Below are 27,396 nucleotides of genomic sequence, written 5' to 3' on the forward strand. Positions count from 1 at the left end.
CAAAGATTGATCCCAGAATTCTTAATTCACATGGGAATACAGCCCACTACTTCCTCCAGAGAGGAGTTCGGAGCCCAGCAATTCCTCTAAACTGACACATGTTCACTTAAGCCAGGCTTGTTGCAAGTTCCAATTTATAGTAAGCAGAAACAAGCACTGCTATTGGTGGTACTACTAAATCCAAACTTGCTGCTTTATGCTGATTATTTGCTGCTTAAATAGCTCAGTGGATCTGCAATCATTTGACACAGAGAAAATTCCAACAGTATCGTGGACAACCTTCTAGCTGTAGGAATTCCAGTGTGCTTGACAAGGTTAAGAACACTCCACAAGGATCATCAGGTCCAGCTCCTAACCCCACACAGGACAATCTAGAAGCTAAACAATGTATATACGAGTGTTGTCCAAATGCTTCTTGAACAGACAGGCTTGGGGCCATGACCACTTCCCTAGGGAGCTTGTTCCAGTGCTTGACCACCTTCTCATTTTGGCTCATACTTGAGGAAGACCGTGTACGGTTCTATACAGAAGTTGTTTTGAATAGTACATTGGTAGCCATAGTGGTAAAAAAGGTTTCACAGGTGTGGGTTAGGAGGAAACATGCAAAGAAAAAAAAACACACAAGCAGGTTTGCTTCATTTTTATTTACTTTGCAAACATTTTCCCATGTGATTTAAATGCCAAGAGCTAATGAAGATTATTAGGTGCTGACTACTTTTTTGTGATGAAGCTTTTTGCTAACAGGTTCTTTTTCCAGGAATAAAGACCACTGCTTTGCTAAGGTGTCCCAGGTTAGGGAAGTACGGTTGCTAATTTCACCTCAATTAGACTGTATTTACAACAGTGCATCTTACTATTATTCCACAAAGGATGAGATTCTCTATCTGAAATTCTACTCCCTGGCCCACACCAGGATTTCACTCTTTCAGTATTAGGGGTGCCTTCACCTGTTCGGCCACTTCTTTCCCCATCAGTGTTTCAACAATGGCCAACCCAAATTCAAAGCTGGTACCAGGACCGCGGCTGGTGAGGATGTTCCCATCTTTCTCCACACGGCTCTCGGAGTAGTTGTAGTGTGCTTGGGGAGGACACACAACAGAAAGAGGGTCAGTCTCCAGCAGCGTGCCCACAGATGCTTCAGACCTGCCTGCCAGGACACTGCCACTTGCTGCCTGTAGGCCCTGATGGCAGTCAGCATGCAGCGACAACGGCATCATGCTTCATAGAAGGACCCAGCCTGCCTTGCCCCTCTGGAACCAAGCAGCTCCTCACTGCCTGCAGTCCTCAGAGGAAAAAGGCACACAGCACTATGGGGATGTACCTCTGGATTCTACAAGTTCCTGAAGAAGTGCTCACTGTGCCTGTCAGCTCCTGTGGGGTTACTTTGGGAGGTCAGGCCGCTTTTGTGTAGCTGTTCACAATCTTCTCTTTTCCAAAAGCATGCAGAGGGAACCGGAGGAACCCTGCCATCTCCTGCTCCCCTTCAGACTTGTTAATGTTCACAGAATGACTTCTTAACAGTACTTCACCACTTCTTCCTTCAGCTATGAAAAGGAAGTGTGGACCCATGAGCTGTTCCCAGCACGAAAGCACTATTCATGGGAGAGCAGGAAGATGCTACTGGGGTTTGCTGCTGGCAGCACGGAGGCAAAGAAGCCAAAGGGCAAGAGATGGCTCAGACTCAAGAGGATAATGGGGAAAAAAAACCTGCTCCTAATATGACAGCAGCAATGTATTTTCCCCAAGGATGAAAATGTCAATAGAGCCCTCTATTTTCAGGTTAAACAGACTTGGAAATACAGTCTTACCATATTCAGTTGAATTGTGATTATATTCAGGAAAGCACTATGCCAATTCAGAGATACAAAATACGATACAAAAGCTATTTTCCTTTCTTTAAACCAAGGGTTCAGCTAAAAAATAAATTAAATCTGAGAAGGGTTTAGAGAGAAACTTAGAAAAGTCAGTACGTACCTCCGTTCATCATCTTATCTTTGGCCAAAGGATGTGTTGTGACTTTACTCCCAAACCCTATGCCATGTGCCAGAAGGGCAGTAGGACCTGTAAGGACACAAAGCTGCACCAGTCAGGAACTGCTTCCTGCTACAAACACTTTTAAGAACACATGTTCAGGCACTAAGCCCTCAAGCGGCCAAAGCTCACTGTGGACAGACTACTTCTCATAAAACTGATGCCAGCCATATCTCTGAAGCAAAAGGCCTCAAAGAGAACACAGCTGGATAATCCTTCCTGTTCTATCACACAAAATGCCCTATGCAGAGAAACACACAAAGAAAAGAGAAGGCTTAGGGAGCACCCAGTGCACCCAGCTGCCTTTGAAGAACACTGGTCACCTCACATCCAGATAATACATTTTATTTAACACTGCTTGAAACTAGAAGACATTAACAAGGTCCTTTTATGACCTTGTTAAGCCTTGAATTCAGAGACTTAACAGATAAAATCTCATTTGAGCAAGCCTTTACATATTGCAGTTGTGTGCCAAGCAGTTTTTTGGACAGATGATGGACTAACTGCTAAGTTTTTGATTTTAGCAGTCTTTCCCTTTTCTTTTCATACTTCCTTCTTGGCCTGAATTGAGGAAGGACTTTAGGTCAAGAAGTCTTAGGTCATCTGATCAAAAAATCCTTACGGAAATTCAAAAAAAAAACCTGAAGGGAGGATTTGCCTAAAGTGAAATTCATTTCTGTACATTCGATTTGCTTCAGATACAGTCTGGGAAATAACCTTCTTTGTGTTATGCTGGAATCACGTCTAAGAATCATACCTAAACAAACTGTGGTGATTACAAGAAAAGGCCTTTATTGGGCAACCATGAATTTGAGATTGTTCTGCAAGAGAGAGAGATGGAGAAGCAGAAGACTGACACAGCCAAGGTCAAGAGTGTTCACATCTCTCTGTGCATTTCATCTAACTGAAGAAAGCAAAAAAAAACCCAGCAATGTACCCAGGAAACACTCCACAAACACACTCTGTTAGACTGCCTTTTACACACTCATTGCCGTTTTCCTTGTTCTCAGCTACAGGTACCTAACCCAGCCCCTTAGGTCAGCTGGGAGCACCAGCAATTGTTCACCTTGCTTTGTTCCATACAAATCTTACAAAGGAATGGACTGGATACCCAGCTGTGCAGAGTATGTAAGCAGACAACCCGCTCCTCAGGGTAATTCCATCTTTTACTACCACACAGATGAGGAAGGATGAGCCTGTAATTCTACACGTACAGCCCTCCTTCTGAAGTTAAAGGGCAGGAGAGGAGATGCGAGATAAATTTATAGCAATGATGTCCTGCCAGTACTGTGTCCTCAAAGAAAGATCACCAGAATAAGCACGTATTTAGTACAAAATCTTAGCATGTCACCTTTTACTTTTTATTTTAAATACAACTGCTTGGAAAGAACTAGATGCCAAGCAGAACTTGCAGGTTAAGTGTTCACAGGAATTCAGAGATTCTTCTATTACATTTAGATGCTGACGGGTGCATGTACATTACAAGTCCCTGCTACTCAATTCCAGGAATACAGATTTCTAAGACAGGAAACCGTCAGCATGCCCCTTCGAAATATCCAAATGCTTTACAAATCAACACACCCTGTTAACCCACCTGCACAGATAGCAGCAATCAGGCCTTTTCTGCTTTCCTGGTCCTTCAAAATTTCCTTCACAGCAGGAGACTGTATGAAGAGATCATTTCACAAGTCATTGTTTGGGGTTGATTATTTGAAGCATGGCTGATTTTTTTTCCACTGCAAATTCCTAAACAAGTTTTACAAAGAAAACCAGCTGACAGCTCCCCATCCTGCCTCACAACAGAGGCCAATGAAAACACTAAGAAGGAGAAAAACTGAAACCAGTAAATACTTGTCCCACAAGGCATGAGCAAGGAAACCAGAAGGCACTGCAAGGAAGTACTTGGCCCATGACAAAGCTAGTTTAATCCATATAAAAAGTCGCTGCTTAAAATCTTTGCAAGGCAAATAAGAAAGATTCATGAGATACCTGCAGTCTCTACAGTCCTTAAGAAGATTTATATGGGATACTTGACTCATATTCCAGGGCTTACAAACTGTGTGATACCATCTAAATCCTATCTGATAGATCAACTCGTTTGTCCGCCTGCCTTCCACAAAGTATTTATACTACCACTACAACAATTTGGCACCAGAGACAGAATTCTTGAGCAGAGTCCTGTGGGTTCAGCCTGGTTTATATTTCATGGAATTACATCTTCATTTGCAACTGTTTCATCTCTGTATGATTATGAACAGAGATGTTTTCCCACAATACAGAGCACCCTTCCATTTTTATGCTGCTTAACTAGGTATTCAAGAATTTACCCAGTTCTCCCACCTGTATGTCAACAAGAAAGGCTTAAGACGATTAGTTTCCTGATTCATTGAGAAGATGAACTGAATCTGCAGAATAACTAAGCAACTGTAGACCACCCACTACTCACGAGGATGCCCATAAATCTTTAAGATACCAGAACTTTACCTCTGACAAGTTTTGAGCTCCAAGGTTACCCCCAGGCAGGACCACGACATCATAAGGTCCCTAAAAAAAAGTAAGATAAAATTATCCTGTTGAAGAGAGGCTGGTACATAGATTACACTGGTTTAAGGCCACTACAGCTGAGTGGAGTGAGAAGCAAAAGGGTCTACCTTTCTTCCACTGAAGAACACTTTACAACCAGAGAACCAGTCCCAGTCATGGAAGAAAATACCATTTCCCGTTCTAGGAAGAGCGTATTATTGACAAAGTCTGTCAGAGGACTACCTTTTAAGCCAAGTGAATTTGCTTCAGCAAGCAAATGGCAGCTCTTGCATTGTAAGGACAAGTGGTTTTGCTATAATCTTACTGCACAGGTCTAATGACAGCATCCTTTAGCTTTCCATCTGAACTTTTCAGCTGTTCTTGCTGGGCTGACTAACATGCAAAATAAAGTTCTATGCTTGATGCTTTGCAAAACCAAACACTTGTGCAGAATGAAATCTGTCTGATCCTAACATGCTATGAAACAGGACATCACTGAAGGGTAGCACTGTGGGATGTACAACTCTGTGATTCACTACTGCACAGAGCTACCATAGCATGCACCATATTTCTGAAGGTAATGCATAAGCTTTCTGAATGCCTCTGAAACTGTGAGAAATGTTGGCCATTATATCAGATCAGGATGACCAACCTCTTTTCTGGCATCTTCAAGGCTGGCATCAGGACAAATGAAGACATCTCGACTGCACTGTACTGGTTCTTTTCCCGTGAGGCCTGCAACAGTCACCTTGATCTAACAGAAGAATATTTGTATCATTACAACTCAAGAACTCAGGAATTGTACTTATCTGTTAGTTTTTAAGTAGAACACAGAATAAGCAAAGCATTACAGAAAACGGTCAAGAACAGGGAACACTTAACCCTCCCCAAACCATGATTAAATCCAAATGTACAAGGTAAGTAGTGATTTCACCTAAACATTAACAAATACCTCTAATAATTCAACTTTTCTAACAGGATATTCAGAGAATATCTGATCCCACAGGATTTAAATAAAACAAAACAAAACAACCCAGGAGAGCTGGACTAAGTAGACCAGATAATGAATTGAAAGTCTCTTTGCAGGCTCAAGCCATTCTCAAACACACTTATGGCATCTTCAGTTTTCTCCCTTGACTTTTAGATCCCTGGTTATAATATCACACAGCTCACATTCACTAAACAAGCAGGCAAGCTTGTTCTTCTTATGGCAGCCAAAATGGGGAGTATATTAATGGAATGACAAGTGTGGTGGGAGCAGGTAATTTTTATTTTAGCCATTTCTATACATGTGAAATCGGCGTGTTTACGTTTAATCTTATTTTCATACCTAATCAGATGACACCTCTACAGCTGCAATAGCAACAAAGAACATGAGGAATGCCTCCAGACAGAACTCCAGTTAATACCAGGATTTTAAACATAGCTCAAGAAAAGCTATGTCATATCATGAGCTGTAATGTAGAGTTGTTCAGACCCCTACAAAAGAAAAGCACGTCCAGCCACTGTGCATGGCAGTAGCCATGTTTTCTGACAGAGTAAGATTTACTTGAGACATCTGTTCTACTCTACATGAGGTTTGTATTTTAAAAGGCCATCTTTTGCACAAATGCCACTTGTCATGCATGCTTATGTGGGCCAGGGCACACATATAAGCTAACAGTGGGAAGACACATTTTCACTTTATACAACAGGCTACACCTTGAATTCCTCACAGTGAACATCAACTTGAGGCAAAGATTTTCCTTTGACCGGGCACTCACAAAAAGCTTTTCACTGTCTGCATACTCACCCCAGCTCTTCTCATAACATCAGTGGGGATTACAGTTTCCATTTCCTCTGCCCCTTTTGCTAGGATCACCAGTGCTCTTTTTGAAGCCATTAATCTTGAGCAGTTGTTATTAGGTGAGATGGTTGTGAAGGGAAGAGCTGAAGGGAAGGAAGACAGAAAGAGGCACTGTGGTAAGAAGGCAAATCCCCTACTACAAATCCTTCCAAACATTTAACAGTGAGTATTTTGCATTTTTGCATTATCTTTCATTTAAGCCACCTCAATGGTTCACTAACTTCAATTCATATACATAGCAATCCCACTGAAATAAGAATCTTTTTTACAAAGAATGCATTATGGTATTGAGGGATTACAGCATTTTGCAGTGGGAAGCACAGCACGTCAGCACCAATGGCCTAATCAACACTTTACATGACTGAGTGTGCCAGAGAGCAGGGCTCAAGGTGGGTGGTAGAGCTGTTTTCAGTTTGCACACCCTCACTCATACCCAGACTACTGACTCCTACCCAGGTCAGCATTTACAGAAAGGGCTTGCATGAGCTTTGACCTCATATCTGGTATTTAGTTTCCACACAGCATGAATAAAGTTTCCTGTGACTTGTAATGACTTGACCCTGCAAAACCTCAGTAACAGATTTTTGTGGGTATGTCACGGTTTTGTGGGGGAGAAACATGAGTGCATGTGTGATGGGGGAGCAGAGCACAGCAATTAGCAAACGGAACAAACTAGACTTTTTTTTAGCTCCTAAATTCAAGTTGAGGTCAATGTCCAGATTTCCATTTGCAGGTTAAGTTAAAGTAACTTTACAAACTTATACTTTCTGAGAGAAGACTGTGAAAGCATCTGTGATTTAAGCAGGCATTTTACATGTCATCACCCTATGACACAGGACTTTTTTTCTCTATGCAGGGGCTTTCCTTCCAGAAATGCAAGTGGCATCTGGGAACTCTTCATAAAATGAGATCCACATTTAGCTGCCTACTTGAAAGGAACCCATCTCCTTATCCTGCTTCACCTTTGCCTATTTCCAGGTTCACTCCCTACTGTTTTCCTCATTCAGAAAGATACTATTTCTAAAATGCAGTAACACAGAATTACAGAATAACTGAGGTTGGAAAGGACCTTAAGATCATCTAGTTCCAACCCCCATGCCATGAGCAAGGACAAATATACAGCAGAACACCCTACAGCATGCAGAACCAGCCCAAGCAGACTAATTCAGTATGACAAACCCTGCTTTTAGGGTAGCTTTACGTACTGTCAACACAAGGCCAACCAAACAAGTACAATGAAGTCATAAGTATTAACAATAACTTCAGGATAACATGGAGCTTTTTAGCAATTCATCTTTAAGGTGTATGTTGATTTACAAAATTCATTTTCATGAATTTGTACGAACACATCTGAATTCATGCATAAGTATGTATGAATTTAACTACCTACCAACAGACATCAATAGCCATAATGTGGAAATACTGCGTTTGCTTTTTATCACAGCAAAATACTGTAGATCATAGTTTGTATCCCTCTCTCATCAGTTCTTTAGATGCAAATAGGCACTTGACCCCGAAAACTTTTCTCTTTCCCCTAATCCAGCAAAATGCAGTGTCTCCCTACTGCCCCTAGACATTTACTGTAATATACTGGCAAATTCTTGAGCGTTAGTACTGCTCTTTACATGGGTGCGTATGTACATAGCTGCCACGCTGTCTACGCTACCAGGGCAAGAATGTTTCCAGAGAAGGCAGAACCAAGTTATATTGCCATAGCAGCCACCCCGTTTTAACCAACTATCCACCCAACATACAAAGCGTTCGTTTGCTTCTCAGTGCCAGCACATGCTCAGGCTACCTCAAGCCTTCAAGCTACGCATACTCCCCCCTTTGGAGTTACACGCACATTTCTCGAGACGGTGCCTTCTGGCAGTTAAATCCGAAACCCCATGAAGGCGGCTTTAAAGCCATCACACCCTGCAGCCTGCCGCCGAAAGGGAGGCTTTAACGCTGCCCAGCTCAGCTAATCCCCACGGCCCTGCACCTTCGTGTTTATTTTAGCACACGGCGCCATGCGACGTAGCGGGGATTTCATAAGACCACGAGCAGGGGCACGGGGCGAGGCTGCAGGGCCTGCAACCGCACGGCGCACAGACGCCGGGAGGCCTGGGCCCTTAAAGTCAAGCAAGCGGCCTTCCCCCGCCCGGCCCGCCGCAGCGCCCGCTCGGGCAGGCCTCGAGGCCCCACGCACCCCCCGCGCCACGGCCACGGCCCTCCGGGGACCTCCTCCGGGCAGAGCCGCCGAGCCCATGGCGCACCGCGGCCCGAGCACGCAGCCGGAGCGGCGGCCGCGACTCACCTCAGCCGTGGGGAGGGAGACTGCAGGAGCCCCCGCCCCGGTCCCGCCCTCCCTCTCACCGCCGCGGCCCGCCCCCTCCTCCCCGCTTAACCCCGTTAGCTGCCGGGCTCCCCGGCACTCGCCTGTCCTCCCTCTCCGTTCCCGCAGCGCTCTGGGTTGATCTCATTCACTTGGAGCCGCTTAAGAGCGCGCTCCGGTGCCCTCCGCCATGACCGTGTCACCCTCCCACAGCAAGGGCGGATACGTACCTTCGAAAGGAGCTGCCGCTGCTGTTCCTCAGCGGCCCTCGCACCCCCAGTGCCGAGCCAAGCTCTGCCTCAGCGGCACCCATCCCCGGGACCGTGGCTCCGGGGCGGTTTCCCCCGGCTTTGGGAAGTCTCAGTGTTGTGCAACAGACCCAGCTGCTTGACTGCGCCCCTCAGAGCCGCAGCGGCCCCGTGTGTCACGGGGCAGGACCTCTCCGGGGGCTTCCCTGAGCTCCTGCTCCCTGCGAGGGGAGGTTTACGCGCACTGCCCACCCCGGGCGTTACCGGACCCGGGCCCGGGCCCGCCGCCTGCCCTGTGCCGCAGCTCCGGTGCTGCCGCCGGCCCGCTACAACCCGCCCCGGAGCGCCTCTTCCCGCCTCCCGCTCCGGCCCACAGCGGCCAGCACCGCCCACGGCCACGCGACCGGGGCTCAGCGGGCGGGCACCGCCGGGAGCGGGAGGGTGACATCGCCCCCGCTAGCGGGCCGTGCGCAGCAGGCGGCCCCTCGCCCGCCTCAGTCACCGGGCGCGGAGCAGCGCCCCCCCCCTTCCCCGGGCCGCAGCGCTCGGGTCGCGCTCGGGTCCCGCTCGGTCCCGGGGGGGGCGGTACCCGAGCACGGCAGAGGTGCCGCAGCCACCCGCGCTCTGACCCTCGCCTTTTGGGGCACGGCCTGGCCGACCCGGGCTGGCGAGCCACGGCGGGGATTCCGTGCAGGACTCACCGGGAAGCCCCGCTGGGGACCGGCGAGCGCTGCCCGGCAGCGCTGAGAGGGCTGCGGGCGCTGCCCGGAAGAGCCGGGGGTCGCGCTGTGGTGGGGGACGGAACCGAAACCGCCCCCCGCCAGGCCGGGGTTTCCCCACCGCCCCCGAGTGACGCAGCCGCCGTGCCCTCTGGGGGCGGCCCCCTAAGGGCCGGCACCGACGGCCCCGCTCGCAGTGCCTCGGGCCGCGCCGCCGCGCACTGACCCCATGGCAGCGCGGGCGCAACTCGCGCTGCTGCCGGCAGCGGTGCTGGCGCTGGCGCTGAGCCCGCATCCCGCGGCCGCGGTGCCGTGCGGCGCTGACTGCCCAGCGGGTGAGGCCCGGGCCCGGCTGGGCAGGGGTTGGCCGGGCGCGGCCCCGCGGCAGCCACTCCGTGTCTCGGCCCGCAGGTACCTTCGTGGCGAGCGCGGACTGCTGGCGGGCCGGGCGGTGCCGGCCCTGCCCTCCCGACACGTTCTCCAGCGAGGCGGGACTCGACGTTTGCACCTTGTGTCGGAAGTGCGAAGGTACCGGGCGGGGTAACAGATGGCGCGGCCCTGCGAGTGACAGTGGCACTGCCGAAACAACGCGGGGCTGCTCGATGAAGCCAGCAGCCAAATTGTTGTAAGAGCAAAGCTCCCGAGCCTTTGCTGCCCCACATCGGCGCAGGTAACCTAAACCTTGCTTCTGCCGTTCAGGAATATTCAGGTACTTAGAAGAATGTACCTCAAAAAGCGATGCTGTCTGCACGTGCACGGAGGGATACCGCTGCAGTGGCGACGGCTGCTCCCGCTGCGACCGGAGCTGCGGCGTGGGCCAGGAGAGCACCAGGAGTGGTAAGGTTGCCTTTCCCCACCACCAGACGCACCGCTGCCTCTTGCACTGCATGGGAACAATTAGAGTAAGGACCTCACTAGGTAAAAGCTGCCACTGCTATGAACAGTTCGCACAGAAGCAGACAAACCCATGAAATTGTAGCTCAAATCGTACACTAATGAGTTCCCGTCACATGAAGGCTCTTTTGTCAGCACCATGTGGGAAACACCTGGAAACTCTAAGACAGACATGATTGTGACATCCCGTGCCAATAAACTGGCCCTGCACTTGAGTGCTGTACTGGACCATAGCTCACACTTGCCTCGCATACTTAGAGCAGCTTATGGAATAGTAATTATGATCCACATTTGTATAATTACTGTATAAGCAGGCAAAAATGTTCCACATGTTGATTTAAATGCTCACCTTGTACAAGTTTACACATCCTTGTCTGTTGAAGGTTGCCGAGCTTGCCGCTATGGAACTTTTAATGATCAGCCTGATGGCTCCTGTAAAAACTGGACCAAGTAAGTCACGTAAAAAATAACTGCTACAGCTATTACATTTGGAGTGGACTTTTTGCCACGGTTTTGGTTTGTGGGTTTGTTTGCTTCGGGGTTTTTTGTTGTTGTTGTTTTGGTTTTTGGTTGTTTTTTCCCCCTCTCCTCCTGTTTTGCTTTAAATGTCTTTTAGGTGCTCTGCAAACCAAGTCCTGGAGCCTGGAACTGCAGCAAAAGATGTCATTTGCAAACACGCTTCAGATAATCCCACTTTAGTCACTACTCTGTCTACCACAGCTCCTGCAATTCCATTTTCTATCACTGTGCCAGGTGAGTCATTGTATAATATTGCTGATAGAGCTAAAGAAGTATGACTTACTTTGAAACATTCTATAGCCCTCACCTCATTTAAAGCAAGAGTCTGTCCTCTGTTCATTGCCAGTGTTGCTGACTTATCTAGAAGCAGAGTTGGAGACAAAGTTGTCAGCTGATTCAAGGGCAGTAGAATTCTGCTCTGTAACACTTCTTAGAGAATCCTGTTTGCTTCCTAGGGAAGGACCTCCAGATGGACATTGTCAGAATTTCTCTTGCTGTAGCTGGGCTGCTGTGCATAGTGTTTCTGCTGCCTTCATGCATATGCTTCAGTATCTGGCAGAAAAAGAAACTACATGCTGTCTTCAAGAAAAGTAAGAGAAATGCTCTTCTGTTTTTACTGTTGAAATCAGAAATCCAGGTTTTTAAATGCTTTCAAAGACAGCTGAAAATAGTTGTGGTTTTTTTCGCCTTGTAAGTCAGAAACACTTGCTCTTTTTCTTTAGTGAATACAACATCTGAACAGTCAATTCAGGAAGATGATGCCTGCAGCTGCCGCTTCCCTGAGGAAGAACAAGGTGAATATAAGGATTGTGGCAAATCCACAGAATTCAGAGATCTTTTGGTGAACTAGGAACTGGACTGTCCAGGTCATCCACACTGGAATTTCCTTTTGGGACAGGGACCTGTTTATATAAATAGAGGGTATCAGAACTTGTCAATTTCCAAGGGTTAAATAGCAGCCACTGAGGGAAAATTGGATCTTTTCCATCTCAAAAAATAAATAAAAAATACTTTTTTTTTTAAAAAAAAAGCTCCAGTTTGCTGACTTTATTTTAGAACTAGGAATTGTGTTTCTAAGAAGCGGTACTTGATTTACATGTAGAAAAAGTTTGTATGCAGAAAAGTAACAGAAAGGTGCAATGGCTTTGTGGTCCCTCTTATAAATGGTGCCTGAACCATAATTTACATGCAGCATTTGACACTGAAAAGACCTGTAGCACATAGCAGAGCTGTATGCAACACTTGTGGTCTCTACTAACATTTCCAGCCATCGTCTTGGGGCTTGAGCTCCTCTTAAAGTTTGGCTCAAACCCAACAGCCTTGGGTTCCATGTGCAAATACACAGACCTCATTTCAGATTCCATCAGCCTTAAAAGCAGATACCTGGCCTGACCACTGCACACCTTATATGTAGGAGAGAGGAAGCCATAAAGATTTAGAGCTGTGAAGTGTTCCATAATAGCTCTCATCTCCTGTTGTATTACACTGACAGGCTTCAGAGAGGCAGTGGAAACACTGAGAAAAGCTGTGGTTGACTTGGTCTTACCATTAGATGTTACTGTGCAGCTAGACTGCACCACCTTCAGCCCTACATCATTCAGCTCTGATCTTTCAGGCGACGCAAACATTCTGTACTGTGCAGATGTGATACATGTCTGGTACTATTTTTAAAACCTTTCCAACCTCAGGGTTACAACTTCAGACACTATCTCTTTGATCAATTTCAATTACTGTTACTTTAGTCTTTAAGAGAAAAAAGAAATGCGTGTTTGAGTCATGGCATTCACATCTGTGACCTTCTACAGAACCAAATAATTTATTTCTTCAGTAAGTGTTATTCAAAAAATAGCATGAAAACCCACCAATGTGTCACGTAAAGGGTGATTTTCCCCTTCAACTTGGAGAACGCTGTTCTTGTGTTTGAAGAATGACAGCCCATCTCTCCACACAGCAGCAGATTACAATAGCAGATTAGTTTCATCAGACCACACTTCCATATTCTGATAAACTTGTATACAGTAAATATAAGACCGTATGTCAGAAAATATCATATTGAAGCCTGAACTTTTTATCCCTAGCCCAAGTCTTCTCTTCATTAGCACCTGCAACCATGAGAACTAAGTGACTATTAATGTCAAGTTCACAAACCTAAAGACATGAACAGGACACACAAGCAACCTTTGCACCAGTGGACAATATCTTAGAATAGGATAAAACAGTTCTGCTTGTGAACAGTTCCTAATCCACACAAAAGGTATGAGAATTGATGTCTACGTCCTATAAAAATACTGAAACATCCAGTGTTTTCTCCTTGGAAAGGAGAGACAGCAGTTGGAATTCTACATTTTGTTAGTGCTTTCTGTATATATTTTGAAATGCTCCAAAGACAGTACAGACCCCTTTTTTTTCTCCTTTCCTCTACTTGAAGCAAAGTTAAGGTACTTACTGAACAGTGAGGTGCTCATTACAACAGCTTTTCCAGACAGTTTGATCTTGCTGTTTTATACCAAAGCTTCAGGAGTTGCCTAAAATTCCAAGAATCAAAACAAAGCCTGTGGAAGAGAAACCAAAACATCCTGAGTAGTGCAGACTGATTTCTGAGAATAAGGGACACATTTACACCAAAACTGGCTTTCTGAACTCTTTCAAGGGACAGTCATTCACAGAAAGGAAATACATTCTGAGTAAAACATCAGGAGCAATCCTCCCATCAAGCAAGGGATTATGTGGATAATTCAGACATGCACCTTGGCTTCACAGGAGCTTTTATTGAACAGATTCTTTAATACCTGAACAAACTTACCAGTTCATGTGGAAATAATGCAGGATCAGTCCTTCTAACTGAGCTTCAAGCGTTGTCCGCTTTCTGTACGTGTCTCAATAATCTTTATTATTCATTATATAGCAAGTGAAAAAGGAACCAGGAATGCCAGGATGACTCCGAAACCACCTGGGTGGTTGGGGATGAGGTAACAGGCCAGATGCAAGTTTTTGCATTTCCATTTGTTTTTCTTGGAAGTCAGAAAATGGCCTCTTAGCCAGACTGTGCAGAGGCCCGGGTGATGTCAGGTGGAGTTCTGAAGGCATGGAAAAAGGAGACAAATCCTCTTTATAGATAAGTTTAAGCAGGGGAGCCTGCTGCTTTTTTATTGCTTCCAGAACCAGCTCCATTTCTTAGCGTAGTTACTGACATCAGAACTGTGTTTGTTGCAAGTCTTGGCTTTGTAATTTCTTGAAAGAGTTGTGTGGGTAAGGAAAGCAAATGGGTTTCTGCCCCTCACCTCTCTCTCTTCTACAGGCATGCTTGTGCATCTGGATGACTGAGCCACTGAAACAATAATACCTCCTCTCAAACACACAAACATCACACCATTTTTTCAAAGCAGAATATGATGCCTTGTTTTCAGTCTTTCTATCAGATCCTTCTGATAGAAGCATTGTCTTCTTTGATAATCATTCTGATACTGAGATTAGCAATGTGAAAACCTCCATAGGAGAGGTCCACTCTGAAGACACTTAACACATGGGAAATAGTATTAAACAGGGAACCTGTACCACTCTTGCTTGCATTTTAAACAGGTGACTAAAAGTCAAGGTAGGTTTCACTATTAAAATAATTCAAAGTCTTATTCCATCACCAAGTGTTACCTCAGTTACTCTCAGCTGTGAACAAGCCTTCCCTGATCCAGTGCTCTCTTCAGAGTCTATCAAAGGAGGTTCTCCATCCCACAGGTTTGTCTTAGCTCTGCATCAGGAACAGATGGCTGAGCATCCTTCCATCCCTGGAATGAAAAAGGTTGTTGCATACCATCATTACCTTCACTGTAAATAAGAACTTTTAATACCATGTACAAAGAAAATGGAAATTCCCTCTAACCTCAATTTGGCAAGAGTTTATTATGGTATCACCTACTCTTTCCTTTCACCTTCTAGTTCCCGGGTGCCTGCCAGTTAAAGCAGCAGGCTATTCCTGCAACACTCTGAAGCAAACTGGATTGTATTTTAATGAAAAAAAACCTCAAACCACCTGCTGAACACCAGCTGAAGTCAGGGAAAATCTCTCCTGTTTGTATTAAGAAAATAAATCAGGTTTTATTTGATTTACCAAGTGCAAAACCCCCATACAAAGACACCTACTTCAATTTAAGGATCTTAAACCTGTTAAATCTACTCTCAGTTTACATAAGCCAAACTGAAACAAGACATTTCAAAGCCAAAATAGAATGTCTGAGTTACCCATTTAAGTCAGTTTTAACCCATTATATTAGCTCACTTTTCTCCTGGAGACAAGCACTGCAGCAGGTTCAGAACAAACACAACCTTGGAAAACAAGAGGAAGGTGGATGGAGAGGTGAAAGAGGCACTTTCCTTTAGCTACAATACTATAGACTTGAGACATGTTTATATTCTAATATACACAGCATATACACAACATAATAACAAAATAGTCTAATATACACAGCATTGCTATTTTTACTCCTTCCACTTAGAACATGTATAAACCATTTAGCATGAAGAGAACACGATCCAGGCAAGGAGAGGAAAAGGTATCACACTGCTTTTACTCAGTGCAACTTTATACAAACTTTAGAGCAACCCAAAGAACATGCATTTACATGCCTAAAGCAAATTTTACTGAAGTATCTAAACCATAATGTATTATTCTTAATCTGGAATGGAAAGGACAGTGAAAAGGTATACGAAAGGAGTGCTGGGAGGAAACATTATTGACTCCAGAGGAGCTGCAACACTGCAGTTGAGCACCAGAGCGGTTTAACCAAGCTCCAGTGTCACCAGAAGGCCTGAGGTTTCCCCTCCCCAATTCACATTATCAGTGTTAGAGCCACCCTTAATAATGCATCTTTTTGAACTGCTGTGGGACACCTCAGTAAGTGCAATACCGTAGACAGCAGAAGTGTAACCACAGAACATGCTTGATGGTTCCCTCGTATCTGAACAGGCTGTCAGGAAGCCACTGGGTATGACAATAACATATTCTCTTGTCATTGTGTCTCTGTCTGCTCTCATCAACAGGGTAGGCTACAATAAGAACACTTCTCACATGGAACAGTGAGGCTGGAACATGGAACATTTCTGTGCCTTTCAAAAGTGATTAAATGTGCCTCAGGGAATTACAGAACAGGAAAAGGACTTACTGTGCTGTGGCACTACTAAATATCCTCCTCGTGTAACTGCTTCTGTGCCTTCTCCCAGCCATTCCTAATGACACACAAAGAGATCATCATGTAAATAAAACATCTGTATGGTGGCAGAAACAAGCAGTAAATGAAGACTGCTTTGGAGGCTTCCTGCACTACCCTACGTCCACAGATTGTGGTTGTCATTGGATTATTTCCTTCTAAGCATAAATCCTGCTTGTCTCGTAGCGGATTTTTAGATAAGCTATACAATATGATTTGCATGCTCTAGCCTTTGTAAAACAACCCACTTTCTCAGCTGAAGAGGCCAAGAATACAGCTGAGCAGTTACAAACAGATAGAAATACCTCCCCATTACCCTCTCCAGCTTAAGGAAGGAGGATTGCCACAAGGACTAGTGGAGAAATGGATGGAATAAGAATAGGAACCACAGAATTGTTTAAATTGGAAAAGACCCTTAAAATCACCATAAAGAGCATCTAAAAAGCTAGTTTGGGTGTTGGTTCTTTGCAAAAGACCTGGAGCTTCTCCTGGTTTTACACATCTTTCACCTCCTGCTATGCGAGGAATCTTCTTAACCACTAAACAGCAGCTAAATAGCAACTTCAGAACTCTCATGTATCACCAATCTGCCCTGGGAATTCTTGCTGGAAGGAGGACTTGGCTTCCATTACTAAGTTCCAGCACAGCAAGAAACATTCAACTTGTCAAATCAGAGACAAGGACCTGCAATCAGCTTCCTTCCCCTTTGCTAATTCCTAATCCTGTTGATCACTCCCATCCACAGGGACAGCTTTCCACTCCAGTCAGATCAGACAAAGTCACCACAGAGAAAATCAGTTCATGCTTGTAGTGGGAATTATTTGATAAAGTGGAATCCGTCTCAAACAGTGAAGGGAAGATTCCACATGGCTGACTGCCAAGAAACATGCATTCATTTACAAAATAACCTTGAAAGAACTGCTTTAAAGATGCCCAATGAGACCTATGCCAACTTTCCCCCTGTTAAGTACACGTATTTGTCCTGGAATATGAATCACAGAGCCTGCAGAGATTCCATTTAATTAACAAAAAACCTCCAAGTAGTGAAGGATTAAAGGGATTATGCACTCGGGAAGTGAAGTAAAAAATTAAAGTCTGCTTTTGTGAGCCATTCATTTACTGCCTACGCTGAGTAGGGCAGTTAAATGCCAGTGATCATTAGGATACCTCTTGGATTAGTCCATAGCTCCTGCCCACACACTGAACTTCTATAGAAGTACTTGAAATTTGTCCTCTCGTACCCGCTGTGGGTATGAGAGCGATCCTGAGACTCTGCAGTGAATAAAACAAGTACATAAAGGTGAACATTTGAACAGGAAAATAAAGAAAAGCATAAGGACACCTGTGACAAAATTGCCTTTGTTCCATGCTCTCTCTAGATGCAAGCTGTTTGCCTCTTGCTTTGCAGACAGTGAAACAAGGCCATCTTCAGAGACAGGAAACTCTTCATAGGTGTCCAATATCTGCACCCTGCAGCTGACAGGGTATAAAGCAGTTTCAATCAGGGAGATATGGGAGACACCTCTTATACCTCATCCATCTTTTGCAATTTGCTGCTTTAGTATTTCTGCAATTCTTCACTTTGAGCCAGAACAAGAGCAAGACAACAGCCTGGGCTGCCCACCCCCCATCATCCCCACTACTAAGAAAAGAATCAGCACTTCCCTGCTCTCGTAATTGCAGTTTTAAAAATAAACTGCAATTGCATAGTTAGTTCCATTACATTTTTGGTGGAAGAAACCTGATTTCAGGATCTGGTCTCTGCTCCTCGGTTTGCAGCTGCATTATCCAGAACCCAATTCCCATGTGATGTGCTGTATTTCCAAGCTCCAGTCACGCCAGACTTACTTTCCTTCATGTCCAACAGTGTGAAGCTTCAAGTTTTCTAATTCTGTAGTGCTGAGAGGACAGGGATTTAAGGACCAGTTTGTCAAGCTTCACTTGGAGAATATACCCAGACTACAGTCTGCCAGCCCAGCAGGGCCAAAAATCAAGAGGGTTTTTCCCTCCCAAACTGGTGGAAACTCTACCACAAAGGAGCAGTGTTTTAGCAGCTGTGCTTCTCTACCAGAGAACTTTTAGACAATTTGCCAATTCTGCAGCAAAATATCTTCAGAAAGGCCTATGGACCTGCTGCCATCTCCTTTTACACACAGGTATGTATTCTGTGAAGCACACGTATGCCCCTTCAGTCCACCAGAGAGCAAGAAAACCTAGGTCAGAACCTCTCAGAAATCCTGCTTAACTTTCAGAGAAACTCAGAAGATAGAAATGCTACTATGCACAGCCAAACACACCATGTAGTGCTATGTGATTCTACAGAACACACACCACGTGTGCTACATTACAGTTAGGCAGAAGCAGCATCTTCAAAGGAGGAAGTTAACTACAAGCGCCCAAGGTACGGTTGGTTTTGTTCCTTTGATCTGCTGAGTCTCCCAATAGGCTGTTTTCTGCACACTCTAGAATGTAGAGTACACATAAAGCAATGCAAACTAACGGCAGGAAAAAGCCTTATTGCACACATGATTTCACAATGGTCTAACAACCATGTCACAAAGCTGAGCAATCAGCTAAAATGGGAAATTTTAAGTTAGTGTTAACAACTTTGGTGTTAATGAGGCCACAATCTGCTAAGGCAGCAGTGACAGCAAAGCAAACCCCCCTCCCCAAAATGCCTCAATGATAAGCTAGACCCTAGCAGGGAAGCAAGCAATACTACAGGTATGTTTTTCTCTCGCACCAGCCAATATGTGTAAACCCATTGAAACAAGAGGTTAAGTTAAAAATTCTAGTAAAATTCAAGGAAGAGCTGGAAACCTACATCAAACAAGCTCATCTGCAAATTACTAAATTCAAGCCAAAAAGCTACATCAAAAGTTATACCAAGGAAAAAGTCCCTCATGCGAATGCTGCTGCTAAATCGCATTCTCTCTCAAATTCCTGCTCTTTCCAAGTGTCACAATACTGCACTAAAACAACAATTTACACTTGCTTATCGTAATGCAGTTTAAAACAGGGGAAAGAGCTTTTGCATTATAGATGAGATTTAATCCTTCCTATTTTTGTATGATTTTGGTGGGTGGTTTTGTTGTGTCTTTAAGTTTTTTGTGATTTCATCAGCAACTTAGTCTTCACGAGCCATCATTTCAAACTAAGAATAGCTGTTTCTTCTGATAATTAAGAATAATATTTTATGATAGGATAACACATACTTACTACTTTGAGTTTGCTCAGTGATTTATCTGGACTACTGCTGCTCTCTAACATTACACCGAGGCACCTCAAAGTCTATGAGAATAAAACTTATTTAAGTTTGCCCACAAACCAGTTTTGGTAAGAATTAAGTCGATTCCCAAGTTTTCAAAGTGCAGTTCACACTTACGTCCCTCACCCAAGTGCTCAGGGCTTTGTACCTTCGTTTAGGATGAGCTGTTTCTTTGCTTTGCATGATGACGTGTGCACTGTCCCCTGGGGAAAATGCCTTTGACATTTTGGTAGAGGAAAGAGTGTCTAAGTGACCATTTCAAATCTGAGTAAAGGCAATAAGCTGTGGGCAAGCTGCCCGACTTCCACATGACGCACTTCATGATGGCTCTAAGAGGCTGAGTCTTCCTTGAGAGAAGATAAAGGACATCGGTTGCTTGTGAAGAGTGCTTCATTAGCTTTCTTTGGAGGATGCTCAGAGTGAATATTGACAATGCCATTGTCATTGACAGTTCACTGAAGGAGAAGCATTGTACAGGGCATCCAGCACCAACAGTGAGATCATGCATCAAATCAGACCTAATTACTGTCTGCAGTTTTGGAATGAAGAGTTGCATGACTCAGATGAGGAGAGAGAATTCCTTTCTTGTTACTTCTCTCATAGGAAAGCACAGGGAAAGAGGTGTATAAAATATAGGAATTAGGTTAATTCTGTAGAGAAATTACTTTGTCATATCCATTCACTTCAGCAAAGAAAAGTCTCGAGAAACAGGATTTGTAGTTCAGACACCTGCAGCATATGTCCTGTAAGTCAATATTAGACCTCTGTACACACAGGATGACAGAGAAGTTTAGGTTAAAAGGACCTCTGCAGGTCCTCTCTTACCTCTCCCACCTTTACATTCAAAGCAGAGCATTTGAGCTTACATGGGGATGCCCACAGCCTTGACAAAGCCTTGGTTTGAAATTCAGCCCCTTCCATCCCTGGAGCTGTTAAACCTGACTGGATACACTCCTGGACAAACTGCTCTGCCTGACCCTGATTTGAGCAGGGGAGGTTACAATAGAAGAGACAATAGGCTCAGAAAGTTGGGGCTGTTCAGCCTGGAGAAGAGAAGGCTGCGTGGAGACCTCAGAGCAGCTTCCAGTATCTGAAGGGGGCCTAGAGGGATGCTGGGGAGGGACTCTTCATTAGGGACTGTAGTGACAGGACAAGGGGTAACGGGTTAGAACTGAAACAGGGGAAGTTTAGGTTGGATATAAGGAGGAAATTCTTTCCTGTTAGAGTGGTGAGGCACTGGAATGGGTTGCCCAGGGAGGTTGTGAATGCTCCATCCCTGGCAGTGTTCAAGGCCAGGTTGGACAGAGCCTTGGGTGGGATGGTTTAGTGTGAGGTGTCCCTGCCCATGGCAGGGGGGTTGGAGCTGGATGATCTTAAGGTCTTTTCCAACCCTGACTGTTCTATGATTCTAAGAGCTCCAGATTCACAGAGTCCACAGCTTGTCTGGGCAACCCGTTAGCCTGGGGTGTGCTCTCTCTGAGTTAGACTTGCAGCAGAAATAGCTCTGCTCTAGATGACTGTTGTAGTTAATCTGCAATTAACCCTAGGAGTCACCAAGTTTATAACATAAAAATTAATCTTCAACAGGAAACCTTAATGAAGACAAAAGCAAGCAGATCACTCCTTTTGCAACTTAAAATTATCACACAATTCAGCAGAGGGAAAGAACTTCAGTAATGTCAGTTGAATTTTACAGTATATTGAAGCGCATTTAAAGGCACATTTGATTAGAGAGGCAGGAAAGAAAATTACCAAACTTTAATTCCTTATGGACCTGAACAGCCATAACCTTCTCACCACCTGAAGGAAACAAAATTGTTGTAACTTACTTACAAGGCTCTATACAGTTGGATATGATGCTTCACAGAGAATGAAGATGAGGGACCAGTCCAGTTAGTCTTCTCTCTTTGATACTAAATAGTAAGTAGAGAAGACAAAATATGCTAGATGGAGGGAAATGAAGACTAAAGTTTGAGATTACATACAGCAACTACTGTGCTAGCATTAAAAAAAAAGCAAAAGCTGAAAAAGTTCAAAAACCCTTAGCTAACACACACAGAATTAGGTAGTTAGTTCCAATGGGGGAAAGAGAAGATAAGCAAAATGGAAAAGGGTCTCCCAGTCTAGCGAGGGACCTCTGTTTAATATCAGCCAAAGTAGTTTATATGTACCAAGCAAGTCTCCAGATGGAAGCTGTGCTTTCTCTGCCAAGACAGTTCTCTAGGGCAACATTGGATGAGGTCTTCTCAAATAAATAGATGTGAAATGCTCTGGGGGGCTCAGGGAGCTCAGAAATCAAACTCCCCTTCCATTCCCTTTGTAAATTAACTCAATATTTTAACTCCCCTTCTCTTGTACTTTTTCTGGCACAAGAACCCCAAATACAACACAACACATCCATCCATCTCCCAAGAAGAAAAAAAAAAGTGAATTTCATATCAGATGCTTTGCGTCAAGGCTGCTAAGGCTCATAAATCAGCTGTCTGATTGCCCTGGTCATTTCAACTAATGTCTGACCCTTTTGTTAACTCATGATTTATAACTGGAAGTTACTTTTTTTTTTTAATGCCAGATTTATAAACTTTACTGTGCTTGGTTTGATATAATATCCATTTTGTACACCAAGCTATAAGACAGTAAATTTATTGTCTATGAACTGTTACCTTGAAAAATTACATCAATGCAAAGTGGTTTCCATTTAGAATCAATGGGCAATAAATTCATTGGATTTTTTTCTTCTGAAGGGGGGAGAGAACATGATGATATTTATGAGGTCATGAGCGGCTATATAACGGGTGAAACAGGGAGCAGAGGCAACAGACAGGAGTTTGGAGATACAGGAGTAGGCAAAGACGAGATCCATCCAACACAGCAACGATGCATAAGCTGGTATTCTGCTGTCTCATTATTATTGGCTTCTCCTGTCCTCTCTCATCTCTCCCCATCATCAATGCCAGTGAGATGTCGTATCAACTCTCAGGTAAGAGCATTTTGATTTTAATGGTCAGAAAGCAGGGGCTGAAGCAGCAAACCCAGAAGAGAAGCAGCTATGCTTTCTGAGGGGCCTTCATCTGTGCTGACCAGCTTAGCAAAGGTGGGAATTTCTTCCCAACACTGGCAGCACACGTGACATCATCAGTGAAGGCTACTCTTTAAAATGGGGGAAACTGGGTGCCCTAAATATTTATTCCCGCTGCTTTAAGATCCAGGAGACAAAGGTATCTGAGCCTTCCAGCACCGAATGTAAGCTGGCATGTACAGCATCTGTCTTTGAAGCAGCATTAGTAGGCATTGAGTAATTTAAAGAAACTTGACTGTACAGTGATATTTAGCTGAAGCTGTATTTAAAAAGGGGGAAACCTACTGCAGAGATTGATGCATTCCTACTGAGATCAAGAACAGGCAAATCTGTCTTACACTACAAAAACAGTGTACTGAGCATGCTATTTGTTTGCATTAAAGCAAATTCCATTCAGTCCAATGGAAGAATGAATCTTGGCTTGAAAAAGCTGCCCTCAAAGTTTGGCATTATAGCATACATCAAGATTGGAAGAGCTCAGTAAAGATGCACAACAACTGGGATGGCTGCTGTCATCAGAGCGGACCTGTACTGGAAGAGTTTCTGAAATGAGTTCTGAAAAGCCAGGCAAATCAAACCCAAAGTTACTGCATAAAGCTGACTATTAAGAAGTGGCTGTTCTTACCTGGTTTTCAGGTACAACAGCCGTTGTGCTGGTTTATAGGTATCAGTAGTCCCTAGCTTGTTTTGAACATCTTGGACTCACTAAGCCAGCATCTTCTTAAGCCTTCCTCTATGTAACCTGCATTTACAGACAACCATGACTCAGTATGGATAGCCTCTATCACATCACAGGGTGAACAAGCTGGCTCTAACATTACTGCATTTGTTTGAAGACATCCATTAGGCTTATTAAATCTTCCTTGCTAATATAAAGTCTGTGCACTGGATAAGATAGAACTCTGTATTAAAGAGGGCTCTCATTTATGGCTTTGTGGTTTGGTTTGGGTTTTGTTGTTGTTTGTTGGTTTGGGTTTTTTAATCTCAAAATCAATTTACCTGCCAACACTGCTCTGAATTTAAAAACAATACAAGGCTAGAGAGAGGAATTATCTTATTATTGGGAAGTTACAATACTCTTATAGAGTGTCTTACACCAAAATCCCTACTGTCCTTTGCAACTGTCCATTTGTACAGTGAACAAACTAACAATGTGGACATCAAAGGTCTTCATGTTCTTGATCTATGTCTAAGATTTTGAAGTGTTGAGGGATTATTTTCAGCAGCTTATTTTCTTATATATACACCCTATTAAGGAGTTAGGGATTCTTACCCACCCTGCAGGTAAGAGCAACTAGAATGCCATAGTATCACCTAAAAGTGCAACTAGAAAACAATACTCATCTCCACAACCGGAGTTTGACAATAGCACCCTCTCATTGCCCCCAGTTTTGAATGTCTGCTATATATTAGCAAACATGAAATTTACTGTTCAGATTACAGAAGCCTTATTTACCTCAAGTGTAACACCACGAAGGGCTCCTACTGAAGAGCTGCCCCAGGGCACAGCCTAGTTACAGAAATCCAAATTCTCTATGCGCCTACAAATTAATTCCATCAGGTATCCGCTATCTGTTGTTTTAGAAAAAGTAGTAGTATCTGTAACTGGTACACACATTAAATGAGATGACTGAAACGCATCGAGAAGCACAGCTGCCAAAATATTCCTACATTTATCCTGCCCTTCACCTCATTTTATTGCATTTAATAGTTGGGAAACCAAACAGGTTAATAGGCCTTGAACAGGAAGCTTTGTCTTCATTCATGAAAAAGCTCCAGCATAGGAACTAGTTGATATAGAAATGGACTAAAAACTGGTGTGTGAGTTCCCCAAGCAATGGGAGCAGCTGCTGTTGGGTCAAAAAACTTTCTTAAAGAAAGACCTGCCAGAGAAATGAGGACCTGGCATTAACATCAGGAAGGTATCTCTTCTCAAAGCTTTGGAAGTAAAAAACCCAAGACAAAACACACAAGTATCCCTATTATATTCATTAAATGAGGATAAGCAATTTCATTATAGTCTTCATCAGGCTGCCAACAGACCCGATGAGAAATCATCTGAGACAGACTGAAACAGGGATTCAAAGCAAAAAACCCTCTTACTGTATGCTTCTTTGTCATCTTCCATTTGCAGCTGATGAAGATCCAAGATTAGACCTGGAGAGACTGGGCAGCCTAGGAAGCACTTCCCTGCTTCAGTTCCTGCCAGAGCTCTTGGGCACACTGACTGAAGACAATAAAGGAGGTGAGGAATTTACCACAACAATATATGGAGGAGTGCCCATGATCTGCATGTCCAGCTTCCATAAATATTTTGTCCCACTCCTGGGTATTTTCTGGAGCACAGCATTATGTGCAAGCAACAGAGAGTTGACATTTAGTGAACTGGGACCTTGGGGAAACCTGCTGAGCAGCCATGCTTGCAGCTCAATATTAGCTGTAAAATGTCTCCAACTCAGTTTAGTAAAACCTCCATACAACAAAACCAGGGCAAGGCAAAAACTGGCCTAGAAGGAGCTAGCAGACAAAACAAAACGGAAGTCTCTTAAAAACCATCAGTACTTGAAGAAAATGCAACAGCAGCAGATGGTTCTGGGGGCAACAGATGCCTGCTGAAGGACAATACAGTTTGCATCTGCTGAATCCCAGATCCTGTAAGGAGAACTGGCCCTGCTGCATCAAAAGGGTTTTCTATTTGGTCCACTGAACATTCCAGCCTCCTGCTGGCTCCAGAATCATGGCACACGATGCCTTCCATAGGTTCCTCATTTCTAAATGGTAAACATTTCATTATGTCTCCCCTCTCCAGGTCTTAGCCCCAGCAGCTACAACCCAAGGGAAAATATCAAAGAGGTAAGCAAATGACCACCTGTCACTGAAACAAGAAAAACAAGACCCCACATTTTAAACCACATTTTAAAATACATGAAATTGTTATCATCATTTAAGAACCAAAGACTTCATAAACAGTACAGACTAAAACATGCCACAGTGCTCTTGAAGCAGGAATCAGCTAGTTAGGTAAGTGGGAGGTGGGGAAACCAGCAAATAATCGAGAGCTCTTCATTCTACCCACCCCGAAAAACTGCTTTACTAAATAAAGGCCAACTTCCAGCTTCACCAAGCCAGGCCATTAACCAGTATAAGCTGCATGTCATTTCCCCCCAACACTACAACATAGGCTACACAGTATTATCAGATTTGTTATGAACCATTAGGTAAATAGAGAACATAATTCCTGCTGAATTAAATATAAAGGCAGAAGACGGGGACCAGTTTCAGTGCACCACCTAAATCAGAGGGCACATGGGGCAGTCGCCTCTCCTTCCCCCAGTCAGAACACAGGGCTGTGCAGTCAGTTGGGGCACTGAAGAATGGACTTTCCCACTGGGAACATTTATCATCCAACAGTAACCTGTCTAATGGTGTTTGACTTTAGACTTTCTACGGAAATCATCCTCGAATTGCTTTGCTGGGCCGCTTCTTGACCAAGGATAGGAAACAGTACAAGAAACGTGGGAATCTTTCCGAGTGCTTCTGGAAATATTGTGTGTAAGCAGGAGAAGAAAGTCCCCCTGACTTTGGTTGTGTAATTTATACAGATGTCTGAAAACATGTTTATAGATTTGCTTTTGATTTGAGAATGAAGAAACATGAAGACAGCTCCTAACTTTACATTCTATGCTACTTGGAAATTAATAAATTCTTGATGTTTTGCAATGATGCTGTGAGCAGTGTGGTATTTACTTAAGACTACAGGACAATAGAAGAAAGTAATGGGACAAAGAGATAAATGTGCAACATGAAAAGAACTCGTGCAGGGGAAGTAAGATTCCCATGGGGTCCCATGAAACCTCTCAGAAGATGCCTCAGTTGCATCTAAGTCCAGAGGCAAGAGGACTTTCTCTTTTGTTGCTTGGTCTCTTGACATAGCTTGGGATGCCAGGGAGAGAGGGTCATTGCTGCATTCTCTGATGATGCTGAGCCAGTGAGGGATGGCAGCTTAGCAGTGCCCAATCCCCTCCTAACATCCACAAGGCACCATGGAAACAATCAGCACATTTCAGGATCAGGATCAAGCATCTGCTCCCACTACCACTGGAGAGAAATAACTGCTCAATCCCAGGTACTTCTCAGTAATATCTGCAATGAATAAAGCTAAAGATCCCCCTCCATGGGATGGCAATCTTGACAGTATGCACATTCTCAGTCTAAGTTGTGAAGCCCTACCTTGTTCAATACATGCTCTGCATGTATCTCATGCCAATCAAGGCTCAAAGAAAGCTTGACACAAACTTCACTTAATACACATACTACATCAATTGCAATAATATACATCATAAATCTCTGAATGTGCTGTTTAAACAAGGCTTGATGCAGCTTGCTCACCTCACATAAATTGTAAGACAGATGAAGGCAGTTATAGCAAAGAAAAACGTCCTTACAGCAGCTGGATGCACTGTGCAGCTACTTGAAGTCTTCTGAACATTCATCCTTACACAACGGAGCAGTCAGTGCCTGTCTGGAAGTTCCTCCTTTCCTGCCTCCTCATCAGTCAATAAAAACTGTAAGAAAGACTCCAAATTTATCTAAATGAGTAACCATCTAAGGCAGATTTATTTCATAGACATGGAAAGGGGTAGAGCCTACAAACAGTGGAGGGAAAAGAAATAAATCTGTTCAATTCCGCTTCAAATATTGCAAACATAAGGCAAAATAAGCAAACCCCACAAGAGCACCTATGTACAATC

The 27,396-nt window shown here is 44.1% G+C and overlaps 3 protein-coding genes and 1 long non-coding RNA gene across 7 annotated transcripts; 2 read left to right on the forward strand and 2 right to left on the reverse strand.

The window, feature by feature from the left end:
• Nucleotides 1-625: 625 nt before the first annotated feature.
• PARK7 (Parkinsonism associated deglycase) lies at nucleotides 626-10,210 on the reverse strand. 3 transcript variants are annotated; one of them, XM_062614501.1, is made up of 7 exons: nucleotides 10,100-10,210; nucleotides 6,347-6,483; nucleotides 5,207-5,308; nucleotides 4,516-4,575; nucleotides 3,626-3,695; nucleotides 1,975-2,061; nucleotides 626-1,078 (listed from the first exon to the last, which is right to left on the reverse strand). In XM_062614501.1, the coding sequence occupies exons 2-7, from the start codon at nucleotides 6,434-6,436 to the stop codon at nucleotides 918-920; spliced, it is 570 nt and encodes a 189-aa protein (XP_062470485.1). In that variant the 5' UTR covers nucleotides 6,437-6,483; nucleotides 10,100-10,210; the 3' UTR covers nucleotides 626-917. The 3 variants fall into 3 exon arrangements, with proteins under 3 accessions (XP_062470485.1, XP_062470484.1, XP_062470486.1); XM_062614500.1 differs by lacking the exon at nucleotides 10,100-10,210 and adding an exon at nucleotides 9,667-9,691; XM_062614502.1 differs by lacking the exon at nucleotides 10,100-10,210 and adding an exon at nucleotides 8,948-8,972.
• TNFRSF9 (TNF receptor superfamily member 9) lies at nucleotides 9,823-12,113 on the forward strand. Its single transcript, XM_062614509.1, has 7 exons — nucleotides 9,823-10,019; nucleotides 10,096-10,212; nucleotides 10,384-10,521; nucleotides 10,962-11,028; nucleotides 11,195-11,331; nucleotides 11,553-11,687; nucleotides 11,820-12,113. The coding sequence occupies exons 1-7, from the start codon at nucleotides 9,914-9,916 to the stop codon at nucleotides 11,945-11,947; spliced, it is 828 nt and encodes a 275-aa protein (XP_062470493.1). The 5' UTR covers nucleotides 9,823-9,913; the 3' UTR covers nucleotides 11,948-12,113.
• An 882-nt stretch (nucleotides 12,114-12,995) lies between these two features.
• LOC134161553 (uncharacterized) lies at nucleotides 12,996-24,482 on the reverse strand. Its single transcript, XR_009964019.1, has 3 exons — nucleotides 21,400-24,482; nucleotides 14,746-14,879; nucleotides 12,996-14,174 (listed from the first exon to the last, which is right to left on the reverse strand). It is a non-coding gene; the product is annotated as an uncharacterized LOC134161553 (long non-coding RNA).
• Nucleotides 22,328-26,368, forward strand: UTS2 (urotensin 2). Of its 2 annotated transcripts, XM_062614511.1 has the most exons (4): nucleotides 22,328-22,546; nucleotides 24,780-24,890; nucleotides 25,455-25,498; nucleotides 26,085-26,368. In XM_062614511.1, the coding sequence occupies exons 1-4, from the start codon at nucleotides 22,444-22,446 to the stop codon at nucleotides 26,199-26,201; spliced, it is 375 nt and encodes a 124-aa protein (XP_062470495.1). In that variant the 5' UTR covers nucleotides 22,328-22,443; the 3' UTR covers nucleotides 26,202-26,368. The 2 variants fall into 2 exon arrangements, with proteins under 2 accessions (XP_062470495.1, XP_062470494.1); XM_062614510.1 differs by lacking the exon at nucleotides 22,328-22,546 and having other exon boundaries at nucleotides 24,504-24,890.
• Nucleotides 26,369-27,396: the final 1,028 nt, after the last annotated feature.

Source organism: Pezoporus occidentalis, unplaced genomic scaffold (genome assembly GCF_034315485.1).
Source record: "Pezoporus occidentalis ecotype Australia unplaced genomic scaffold, CSIRO_AGI_Poc_V1 ctg176, whole genome shotgun sequence".
In the NCBI taxonomy this organism is placed as follows: domain Eukaryota; kingdom Metazoa; phylum Chordata; class Aves; order Psittaciformes; family Psittacidae; genus Pezoporus; species Pezoporus occidentalis.